The 12,538-nt window shown below is 49.9% G+C and overlaps 1 protein-coding gene across 6 annotated transcripts in view; it reads right to left on the reverse strand.

The window, feature by feature from the left end:
- Window positions 1-12,538, reverse strand: part of FRMD3 (FERM domain containing 3) — a 284,761-nt gene that overhangs the window by 102,948 nt on the left and 169,275 nt on the right. For 5 of the 6 annotated variants that reach the window (XM_070048853.1, XM_008274897.4, XM_070048872.1 and 2 more), the window contains exon 3: window positions 4,135-4,177. The exons of the other annotated variant lie outside the window; for it this stretch is intronic. In XM_070048853.1, coding sequence (XP_069904954.1) covers window positions 4,135-4,177 — 43 coding nt within the window. The remainder of the gene's footprint in view (window positions 1-4,134; window positions 4,178-12,538) is intronic. 6 annotated transcript variants of the gene reach the window in all.

Here is a 12,538-nt window from a genome sequence, read left to right on the forward strand (position 1 = left end):
TCTTTCTGTCTCTTTCTCTCTCTATGTACCCCTAACTTTCAAATAAATAAATCAATTTTTTTTAAAAAGGAAAAATACTAAAGTGAGCAAAAATATACAAAGAAAGATCTCATTTCTGCTTATTACAGATCATATATATGTTGGAATAACATATATATACATAAAAATTTCTGAAAGAATATGTAAAATATTGTTAATATTGGGCTTGGTGTGTAAGGAGGAAAAGAAAAGAAATAGTTCTGGTCTCCATTTTAAACATTTCCTAACCAAAAACCACAAACACTGTATAAATATATATATACACATATTTTTTAACCTTAAGAAACAATAACGCCTTCTGTGACAGTGAGTTTCGGGCGTCAGCTCGACAGGATCAAGGAGTACCCAGACACCCGGCAAAGCGGTGTTGGGGGCGTGTCTGTGAAAGGCTTTCTGTGGATGAGGTGGGAAGACCCGGCCTGGGCATGGGCGGCACCACTGGTGGGCAGGGGGTCTGCAGAGACTGCAGACAGACAGGGGCTGTCTTCACCTTGGACGTCAGAGTACTAGGCTCGCTGGCCTCAGGACTCCAGGACTCACCCTCACCACCCTCCAGTTCACAGCCATCCAGCCTCGGCTTCCCTGTCCCGAGACCCTTGGACTTGGGCTGAGCCACACTGCCGCAGCCCAGGGCCTCCTGCCTGCACACTGCCTGTCCCAGGACTTCTCAGTGGCTCTAACTAGGTGAGCCGGTTCCCCTAGCAAATCCCCTTCATCTGCCCCCAACACACACAGCCTATCCCTCCGTTTCTCTGGAGAACCCTGGCTAGTATATCTTTGCACTGGGCTTGTTAATCAGGACAGATGACTTTAGCCAACCCTGGGAAACACCTCCCTGGGAACACCCATAGTCAAAAGGATCTTAAGGGGCCGGCACTCTGGGTAAAGCTGCCACTTGCAGTGCTGGCATCCCATAGGGGCACCGGTTTGAGTCCTGGTTTCTCCACTTTCCATCCAGCTCTCTGCTATGGCCTGGAAAAGCAGTAGAAGATGCCCAAGTCCTTGGGCCCCTGCACCCGTGAAGGGAGACCCGGAAGAAGCTCCTGGCTCCTGGCTTCAGATCAGCACAGTCTTTTAAATAAAATAAAGAAATCTTTAAAAAAAAAGGGGGGGGGGATCTTAATGGGGTCAGAGCAAAGGACCCGGTGTTCTGTGAGACCTACGGCTCCTCCAATTCATTATGCAGTCATCACATGAAGCAACCAGAGGCTGAGGACACTTCAAAAAGCTCACAGGAAATGCAAATTATGATACTCACAAAACACAACCCGTCTCTGCCTACGCAACCTCAGGCAACAGGTGCCGATGATTCTCACTCCACCCTTCCCTCAGATTGGTAAGCCTCCACCTTTATGCACTAAAATAAACTTAGCTCTCAAATTCCATTTTCCATGAACTGTCACCGTGCCCTCATGTTTTCACAACCAGATCTTTTTGATAAATGCAAAAATGAGTGCCAGGAGTTGGACTGGGTTTCCAGGTTAACGATACAGAAGCCTTGGTTTATTTATCTTTTTTTTTTATGTAAAGTCAGTATTTTGAGGACATATAAAAGAATACAAATTATTTTTGTTTTGTTTTTTTAAGATTTATGTATCTATTTGAAAGGCAGAGTTGCAGAGAGGCAGAGGCAGAGACAGAGAGAGAGAGATTTTCCATCTGCTGGTTCACTTCTCAACTGGCTGCAACAGCCAGAGCTGCACCAATCCAAAGCCAGAAGCCAGGAGCCTCTTTCCAGGTCTTCCACAAGGTACAAAGGCCCAAGGCCTGGGCCATCTTCTACTGCTTTCCCAGGCCATAGCAGAGAGCTGGCTCAAAAGTGGAGCAGCCAGGACTCAAACAGGCACCCATATGGGATGCCACCACAGCAGGTGGTGGCTTTACCTGCTACACCACAGCGCTGGCCCCCTACACAGAAATTCTTGGTACTGAAAAAGACATCCTCATCGACACTGGCCAAAATAGGTTTCTGATTTTGAGAAGAATGACATGATTTTTTGTACACTAATGCTCTCAACAGCACAACGGGGGACTGGGTGATGGGTAAGACTTTGCCAATTCCTAGTATCTGTGAGTCACCCTGTCTGGTTTAGAAACTCAATTTTATGCAGTTCTTTTACCACATTCAGATTCCATTGATCATTAGACTGAAATTTGCCAGTAATCAAATGGCAAGTAAACTCTTTTTATAAAACATTAGCCATTTTCCTCTTTAATAGTGTTTATTTATTTGGAAGGCAGAGATAGAGACAGAGACAGATAGAGTGCACTCCTATCTGCTGGTTCACTCCCAAATGCCCAGGACAGCTGAGGCTCAGGCAGATCTAGGAACTCAGTCCAGATCTCCCACAAGTATCAGAAAATCCAACAGCACTACCCTGCAGAGTCTGCACTGGCAGGAAACTGAAGTCAGGTGCCAGGGTTGGGTATCAAACCCAAGCACTCCTAGGGGGATGCAGTTGTGGAACCACTAGGCTAAGCCTCTAAGCCTCCACCTTTCCAACTGACTGCTCAGATTTGCTTATGAACAGCCAATTCTTATGCAGCCAATTCCTCACATGCCTTACATTCCCTATACATTTAAATTGTCTTCTATTAAGTGTGGAAATACTATTAAAGGGAAATTTATATTTTAAAAATGTGTATGCTTTAAGGAAAATATTGCATTCAAGAGCCAGAGTCATTTAATATAAATCCAATCACCAAGAGGTAGTCCACATATTTTTAAATATGAGGATACTTCAAAAAGATCAAGGAAATGGAATTAAAAGATAAATTTATTTTGGTGCAAAACATTTTGAAGTCCATGCATAGTTTCTTCATGATATGCAGGAACTTTTTAAAGTACCTCATAGATACACAAAAATGTCAACATTTGGCAGTGAAGGGAGAAAAGCTGTCTCGGGCATGTCAGTTTATTCCCACTGTCCTGCACAGGACACTGTGTGGGACCTCTTGGGATCTCTGACCTGCTACTCCAACAGGGATGCATTCTCCCACTCCAGGCCAGCCTCGCCCCCAACACTCTGGCCCTCTGGACTTTCCACACCTGCTGCTGCACCTGCTGTCACCTCAACACATCTCTCCTGCCATGGCCAGAGGAAGTTTGCTCTTGAATGCTAGGAGGAGGAGAGGAGATGAAAGGAAATGGACAGAGGGAGGGAGAAAGAAGCAAGGTAAGGAACAGATATGTGGGCTGCTAGCTCGCAATCTACATTCACTCTCTCCCTCTGCCACCTGAAAACTCTACGCAGAATGATGTCTTCATGTTGGACAAAGACAAGAAGCCCTGGAATGATGCCCAGGGGTGTAATATATACTAATCTGACCGCTGATGAGAAAACAAAAGACTTACTGCAGAGCCCTGGAAAAGTTGCCTGGAGAGATAAATGGTTTGGGAGCAGGCAATGATTCTCTGAAGTGCGTTTCAGGTCTCCTCCGAACCAGAAATAAAAGCAAGTTGGCTACAGCCTGGGATGAGTGACCAGGACAAAAGATCATGTCACCCAAGACTACAAGACAACAGGATGCTCCAGGTGGATGACCTGACGATGCTACCCAAGCCAAGAACAACAACAACAACAAGAGGAGCTCGGAGCATCAGCGCCTGAAACCAACTGCTCACACCACCGCCCCTCAACCTTTTTCCCATGATGTTTAGGGGCTTGAAGGTTGGAGAAGAATAACACAATCTCTAGTAACGTTGTCAGTAAAGTTTTAATCTCCACTCATACCTGCTTCTCTCCTCCTCCACCCCAAACCCTTGACCAGCAACCACCCCCACCCCGCCCCACAATCGAAAGGAACTGGGTACATGGTGATTATGTGCGATGTCTATTTGATCACCCAATTCCAACGTTCCTAGTCCCATGTGAAGACGGTGGGGAGGGAGAGAGGCACGGGAGGCAGAGGGAACAGTGACTGCAGTGGGAGGAGAGGAGATGACAGACAGCTCTCCCCAGACAGAGAGGCCTCCACTCACGCATTTATCTTCAACTCTGTCCTGGCTTCCCCTGGCTGGAGAAATTTTGTCAGGAAGCAGAATCTATCTTTAGACATTTCAGAGAAAAACGCGAGCTGCAGATTGACACTTACATTTCATTTGCTTGCAGATGGACTTGTTAGGCTCAAGCCAGTGCTGGGGAGAAGGGAAAAAAAAAAGAGATCGGGGGTCAAATTTCTTACTTAGTAAGGAATTCCCAAGTGCAGCCCCAGTTCCCATGGATATTCCCCAGCCTCTACCCTCTGAAGGCCAACGTACACGACTCAGCAATAGCGGGAACGCAGAGAAGGTCTCCGCGTTAACACTTAACACTGACGGAGGACTACAGATTACAGTGATTACACAGTTGCTAGGCGAGAAGGCCCCAGGAGTGAATGTGCACTGGGGTGGATGCCTGGGCAGCTCCAGGCCACTCCTAGGCGACTCTGAGCTCTGCTGCTCTGGGAAAGCCACAGATGCCTAAGGAGCATTTGACATCTATGACCTCAAAGACTCACAGCCCAGCAAAAGCATCAACACCCAGTTCCCCCTCGGGGCCACCCTCCTTCACGATGAATGTTGCACCAAGACAGCCTGAGCCCTATCACACTCCTCCCTTCTGATGTGGAGGAACAAATCATTTTAAATGTTCACTTCCTGAGAGCTGAGGTCGTCAGAAAGACACACTGGCTCTGCCACAAAATACAGCAGCCAACAGCCCGGGTATCTGAGAATCACGTTACCAAGGCCTTGATGTGAACTGGACACCAGGCTGGTCCAGGTGGCCCCTGTCTCCACACCACATACAAAGGTCACTTCCACATGCTGGGAGCCGGCTAGTGTTTGAGATCACCGACCATGAGCCCTTGAGGCTGCTCAGGGGATGTCAATAAGAGTCACTTTTGCACCTGCAGTTTATAAAGATTGGAAGGGATCCTTCTCTCCTGGGGAACCCCAACTGCTTCATGCTGGAGAGGAAGGAAGAGAAGGAAGCTTCCCACCCGTTGAGCTCCCACGCCTCACTCCAGCTCATGCGTGTCACCCAGTCAGCCTCAAGGTTGGGTGTTACCCCTACCCTTGGATGTAAACGCAGGCCCCTAAAGGGGTGTAGTGGGAGCTAATGTTTGTGCAGCACTTACGAAGTGCCAGTTGCTGGTAGAGTTGTCAGGAGCTGGTTTGGTTTTTTTTTTTCAGTCCTCACTGCCACTCCATTTAGCAAGGAGAGTGTGAGGCTCAGGACGCTGAACCACCTGCCCGAGGTCACCCCCATCAGCGGTGAGCTAGGAAGCAGCGGGATTCCAGAGGGGGCCTACAGCTCAGCTGCGAGACATCTCGACTGACCAGACTTCTCCAATAATACTCCTGATTTTCTCAGGGGCTGAACATGCGGGTGGTCAAATCAGGTATCAGAACTCAGCAGGCTTTCAGAAACAATGGGGGTGGGAGCAGCAGGGTCTAGTGTGGTACTGAAGACACCTGTTGGGACACCTGCATCCCTCAACAGCTGTATCTGGGCTAGATTGTGAGTTCCACTCCCCACTCCAGCTTCCTGCCAATGTGCACCAGGGAAAGCAGCAAGTGATGGCTCAAGTAGCTGGGTCCCTGCCACCCACATGGGAGACCCAGATAAGGTTCCTAGCTCCCAGCTTCCACTTGGCCTACTTCCTGTCATTGGAGGCATGTGGGGGAATAAACCAGCAGATGAGAGATCTCCGTCTCTCTCTCACTCTGTGTGTATAGCTCAAATTTTTTAAAAAGCAATCTTTTATCTGTTCCAACATTATGGAAATTCTAACAACAAAAACCCATAAACTTATCCATGACCATTTTGCACAGACAAGATGAAAGAGAAATTTCTTTGCTTTTGGCCAAAATTATATCAACTCATGTTGGGAGTCTTTATTATCTCCTAATTAGAAATTACATACTTATAATTAAACAGTGGAAAACTAATGTATTATATCACGCACTGGCCATCTAACCTTGTGCAAGATGTTTAAAACACTCTATATCTCAATTCCAAAATCTATACAACTAACAGCAATAGTACCCACCTGTAGAGCTGTCATGGGGATTTAAAAGTTAACAAATGTAAGACACACAATGCCTAGCACATAAGAAGTACCCAGTAAATGCTTGTTTGCTGCTGCTGTTTTTATTACTTGGTAATCAGTAGATCACATCTTTTCAACACATGGTTTCATAGAGGAAAACAATGAAAGGTGCTCTTAGTGATTCAATTACTTTGCCAGAAATAAATGAAGAGATGATTTAGAAGGGGGGGGGGGCATCAGTGCCGTAGATCAGTACCTACTGCTACTGCTGCAGAGAGAAGAAATCGCCAGTCATTCTGCCAATCAAGTCTGAAGCACAAATACGCTCTCCCTAGCCCTTCTCTGCTTCACTTCAACTTGCCTCTCCAACTTCCAACTCCAGGAGACAAGTCCATTTGACTTTGTGTGCTCCACCCAGGACTAAGAGAAGGATTCCCGGACAGAGGGAAGGCCCAGAAAGAATGAGCACCAGGAGGGCTGGCTGTGCCTGCCGTGGCGCTATAGATTAGCTATGTCTGCTGTGGACAGGCAGGGGACATCTACGACATGCCTGCAAGGCATTTGCCATCTGTGCCCTAAATGAAGTGTTTGCTCTCATTGTCCTAAGAAATACACCTTGCAGTTTTGCACAGGTCCTCCTGTCCTTGTCCTCTCGGCCTCTTCATACCCTATCCTTGCATTTCAGGCCCCGTGCGTCTCAGTCACCTACTTCTACTGCATGATCACTACATATGTTTCCAGGACAACTATGCTTCCCCAGCAGCCATGGGGCATAAACACCTAATAAAAATAAGCCAGCAAAGGATTACGGGGGGCCAGTGCTACGGCATAGCGGGTAAAGCTACCGCATGCAGTGCCGGCATTCCATATGGGCACCGGTTGGAGTCCCGGCTGCTCCACTTCCCATCCAGCTCTCTGCTATGGCCTGGAAAAGCAGTAAAAGATGGCCCAAGTCCTTGGGCCCCTGCACCCATGTGGGAGACCTGGAGGAAGCTCCTGGCTCCTGGCTTCGGATCAGCACAGCTCTAGCAGTTGCAGCCAGTTGGGGAGTGAACCAGCAGATGGAAGACTTCTCTCTCTCTCTCTCTCTCTCTCTCTCTCTCTCTCTGCCTCTCCTTCTCTCTGTGTAACTCTGACTTTCAAATAAATAAATAAATCTTTTAAAAAAAAGGATTACAGGAAATCTTTTCTTCAAAGAGGCCAAGCTCATGTTATCATTTATTAAAACAAGCAAACCTGACTGACCAGTGGCCTACCAATTCCTTTATTCTCCAGTTTGCCCATGTGAAGGAAGGGCATATAATGGGATTTTCACTGCTGAATTATATAAAGTTACAAGGCATTAGAAAGAACACTAATGATCACCATTAAGGGAATGACTACATCAACTGTGGTCTGTGCATATTCTGCTGATCCTGCCGTGCAGTTTGATATGAGGTGGGCCTTTATGTGGAACACTTGACACACTGTGGGATGAGAAGGGTTAATGCAAAAGCTCTAACTGTGGCTGCAGGTAATTCTGAAATTATGCACCTAAGCACCCCAAGGAGACTGCAGCCCTCACAGACACCTGTCAGCGCAGTGGGAACTGGGAGCTCCAGGGAGTGCCCAGCAGATCGTGCCACAGGGCTCCTGGTGCCGTGGTTTTTGCAAAGCTGAGGTTTCTGGTGGCTGATGTGATCAAAAACAAGCACCTTGCAACAACAGGCGCGGAACCGGCAATGAGAAGTGCAGTGCCCAACAGGATCCTGGGAGTGCACAACAGACGCCTTCTCTTGTCACTGAGTACTGTTATTTAAGGAATTTTCTGTGTATTTTAAATTTTTATTTATTTTAGGTATTGGTGAGGCAGAGAGAGAGAGAGAGAGAGAAACTGCATCTACTGGTTCCCTCTCTAAATGCCCATGATGGCCATGCTGGGCCAGGCTGAAGCCAGGATCTGGACCCTCAGTCCGGGTTTCCCATGTGAGTGGCAGAGACCTAAACACTTGATTTATAACTGCTGCCTCCCAGGGTACTCATTAGCAGAAAACTGGAATAGTGAACAGAGCTGGGACTTGAACCCAGGCACTCTGATATGCACTGTGGGCATTCCACGCAGTGTCTTAACCTCTAAGCCAAATGCCCATCACTATGTACAGAACATGTCAAATGGTAAGCTGTTAGGATATAAATACTGATTAAGTTAGTTGGATCTAAGTGTTACTAGACACGGAACTGTTAAATATCCTCCTGGCTGAGGGACACCATGAAATAACGACTAAAATACTAAGAGAGCCAAAAATCAACAGAACTTGGGAAACTTTAACTCTGGTATATAATTAATATCATATAGTTAATGTGCTGTCTTTTATTTTAAGATTTATTTTATTTATTTGAACGGCAGAGTTACAGAAAGAGAAACGGAGAGACAAAGAGAGAGTTCTTCCATCCACTGGTTCACTCCCCAAATGACTGTAACAGCCAGAGCTGAGCTGATCCAAAGCCAGGAGCCAGCAGCTTCTTCCGGGTCTCCCGCATGGGGTGCAGGGGCCCAAGGACTTGGGCCACCTTCCACTGCTTTCCCAGGGCACCACAGAGAGCAGGATCGGAAGAGGAGCAGCAGGGACCCAAACCAGCACCCATATGGGATGCCTGCACAGCAGGCCAGGGCTTTAACCCGCTGTGCCACAGTTTCGGCCCCTAATATGTTGCCTTTTTAAAATAAAAACTGCAAGGGGGCAGGCATCATGGCACAATGGGTTAGACTTCCATCCGGAATCCCCGGACCTTATCAGAGTGCCAGTTCCAGCCCTGACTACTCTGCTTCCAACCCAGCTTCCTGATGATGAGCCTGAGAGGCAGGAGACGAAAGCCCAGGCACTCAGGTTCCATCACGTGGGAAACCAGGAGGGAGGTTCCCGGCTCCAGACTTCTGCCTGGCTCATCTTTGGCTGTTACAGATGAAAGATAGAAGATCTCTGTCTCTCCCTCTCTGTCATTCTGCCATTCGAATAAAATAAATAAATCTCTTTTTTTACTTTTTAAATTTAATTTATTATTATCTTTTTGACAGGCAGAGTTAGACAGTGAGAGAGAGAGACAGAGAAAGGTCTTCCTTCTGTTGGTACCCCTCAAATGGCCGCTAAGGCCAGTGCACTACACCAATCCGAAGCCAGGAGCCAGGTGCTTCTCCTGGTCTCCCATGCGGGTGCAGGGCCCAAGGACTTGGCCATCCTCCACTGCACTCCCAGGCCACAGCAGAGAGCTGGACTGGAAGAGCAGCAACCGGGACAGAATCCGGCACCCTGACCAGGACTAGATCCCGGGGTGCCGGGGCCGCAGGCGGAAGATTAGCCTAGTGAGTCATGGCACAGCCAAATAAATATCTTTTTAAAAAGTGCAAGACACCATTATAATTCAAAAAATATATTTAAATAAGTACAAAATGGTGGCTGGCACTGTGGCGTAGCAGGTAAAGCCACTGCCTGCAGTGCTGGCATCCCATATGGGTGCCAGTTCGAGACCCGGCTGCTCCACTTCCGATCCAGCTCCCTGCTATGGCCTGGGATAGCAGTAGAAGATGGCCCAAGTCCTTGGGCCCCTGCACCTGCATGGGAGACCTGGAAGAAGCTCCTGGCTCCTGGCTTCAGATCAGCACAGTTCTGGCCATTGAGGCCATCTGGGGAGTGAACCAACAGAAGGAAGACCTTTCTCTCTGCCTCTCCTTCTCTAACTCTGACTTCCAAATAAATAAATAAATATTTTTGAAAAGTTACCTGGGGTTGGCGCTGTGGAGCAGCAGGTTAATCCACCTGTGGTGCCGGCATCCCATATGGGTGCCGGTTCTAGTCCTGGCTGCCCCTCTTCCAATCCAGCTCTCTGCTATGGCCTGGGAAAGCAGTAGAAGATGGCCCAAGTCCTTGGGCCCCTGCACCCACATGAGAGACCTAGAAGAAGCACCTGGCTCCTGGCTTTGGATCAGCACAGCTCTGGCCATTGAGGCCATCTGGGGAGTGAACCAACAGAAGGAAGACCTTTCTCTCTGTCTCTCCCTCTCATTGTTTGTAACTCTACCTCTCAAATAAATAAATAAAATCTTTAAAAAAAAAGTTACCTAAAAAAATAAAAATAAATAAATAAGAACAAAATGTATTTTTTAAAATATGAAATGATACCTGTGGAAGTGGATAATAGGGATGGGGGTGTGAATTAAGGAGTACCGGTTAAAGGAAAACTCTGACATTGGTACAATGTAGAACTGACATTCTACAATGTACAATTGCACTTTCTACAACCTATAAAGTTAAAAGCAACAAAGTGTTTAACTTTAACCTTTAAACTTGTTCTAACTTTAACCTTTTTCCATGTATTGGTGCATTACATCAATAATTAAAAATCAATTTAAAAAAAAAAAAAGAAAGCTAAGCGCTACTCAGAGGATGCAGATGGATCTCATGTCATCTGCAGACAAGAGAAATAGTTTCCTATGTGACAGGGCAGATGCTAAGCAGATGCTGAGCCCCAGGGCTGATCTTGGGTCAGACCCAGGATCTAGCAGCCCTGGGCTCCGCTCCTCTCCCTGACACAGATCAGCTGTGTGAGAGACCTCAGGCGAGTTCTGTGGTTTCCTTGCTTCCAGCATTCTCACGAGGGCCACGTGGGTTAATTCACGGGGAAGCCCTTGGGACTGAGCACAGTGGTCAGCGGGGCTCAGTATGCACTGGCTGCCACCACCTTCTTCACACTGGCTGGGGGAGAGTCCTCCGCGCTCCCCTCCCACCTCACTGGGGGAGAGTCCTCCCGCTCCCCTCCCACCTCACTGGGGGAGAGTCCTCCACGCTCCCCCCCCACCTCACTGGGGGAGAGTCCTCCCGCTCCCCTCCCACCTCACTGGAGGAGAGTCCTCCCGCTCCCCTCCCACCTCACTGGAGGAGAGTCCTCCCGCTCCCCTCCCACCTCACTGGGGGAGAGTCCTCCCACTCCGCTCCCACCTCACTGGGGGAGAGTCCTCCCACTCCCCTCCCACCTCACTGGGGGAGAGTCCTCCCGCTCCCCCCCACCTCACTGGGGGAGAGTCCTCCGCGCTCCCCCTCCCACCTCACTGGGGGAGAGTCCTCCCGCTCCCCCCCCACCTCACTGGGGGAGAGTCCTCCGCGCTCCCCCTCCCACCTCACTGGGGGAGAGTCCTCCGCACTCCCCGCCCACCTCACTGGGGGAGAGTCCTCCGCGCTCCCCTCCCACCTCACTGGGGGAGAGTCCTCCCACTCCCCCCCACCTCACTGGGGGAGAGTCCTCCCACTCCCTTCCCACCTCACTGGGGGAGAGTCTTCCCGCTCCCCTCCCACCTCACTGGGGGAGAGTCCTCCGGGCTCCCCTCCCACCTCACTGGGGGAGAGTCCTCCCGCTCCCCTCCCACCTCACTGGGGGAGAGTCCTCCCACTCCCTTCCCACCTCACTGGGGGAGAGTCTTCCCGCTCCCCTCCCACCTCACTGGGGGAGAGTCCTCCGGGCTCCCCCCCCACCTCACTGGGGGAGAGTCCTCCGCGCTCCCCCTCCCACCTCACTGGGGGAGAGTCCTCCCGCTCCCCCCCACCTCACTGGGGGAGAGTCCTCCGCGCTCCCCCTCCCACCTCACTGGGGGAGAGTCCTCCGCACTCCCCGCCCACCTCACTGGGGGAGAGTCCTCCGCGCTCCCCTCCCACCTCACTGGGGGAGAGTCCTCCGCGCTCCCCCTCCCACCTCACTGGGGGAGAGTCCTCCCACTCCCCCCCCACCTCACTGGGGGAGAGTCCTCCCACTCCCTTCCCACCTCACTGGGGGAGAGTCTTCCCGCTCCCCTCCCACCTCACTGGGGGAGAGTCCTCCGCGCTCCCCCTCCCACCTCACTGGGGGAGAGTCCTCCCACTCCCCCCCACCTCACTGGGGGAGAGTCCTCCCACTCCCTTCCCACCTCACTGGGGGAGAGTCTTCCCGCTCCCCTCCCACCTCACTGGGGGAGAGTCCTCCGGACTCCCCCCCCACCTCACTGGGGGAGAGTCCTCCCGCTCCCCTCCCACCTCACTGGGGGAGAGTCCTCCCGCTCCCTTCCCACCTCACTCTCCCTCCTGCTCCCCTGGAGGGGACCCTTCTCCCGGATAGTTACGACACCAGCTGTGGGTCCTCCGCCTCTCTACACCCCCTTCTCCTCTCTCCTATCTTTCCTCATTCTCCCATTCTCAGTGATGCATCAGTCAAGGAAGTTGCACCTGGGCTACACCCACAACTCCTGCTCTCACTGGAGGTGCAAATGGACGGTGCTTGTGTGGAAAAGTGACAACCATGATTTAGTGGGCTTGGTAGTTAGATAGAAGGCTTAGTGCACTTGTTGTTCTGCTGTTTTCATTTTAGTGGCTACTGGGGTTACGAACTTTATTTTTTAAAGCCTGTTTCCTTACTGGAAGTACATATTCCCTCAGAGAAGGAATACAAGTCATCAACAAAA

This window comes from Oryctolagus cuniculus, chromosome 1, assembly GCF_964237555.1.
Source record: "Oryctolagus cuniculus chromosome 1, mOryCun1.1, whole genome shotgun sequence".
NCBI lineage: Eukaryota > Metazoa > Chordata > Mammalia > Lagomorpha > Leporidae > Oryctolagus > Oryctolagus cuniculus.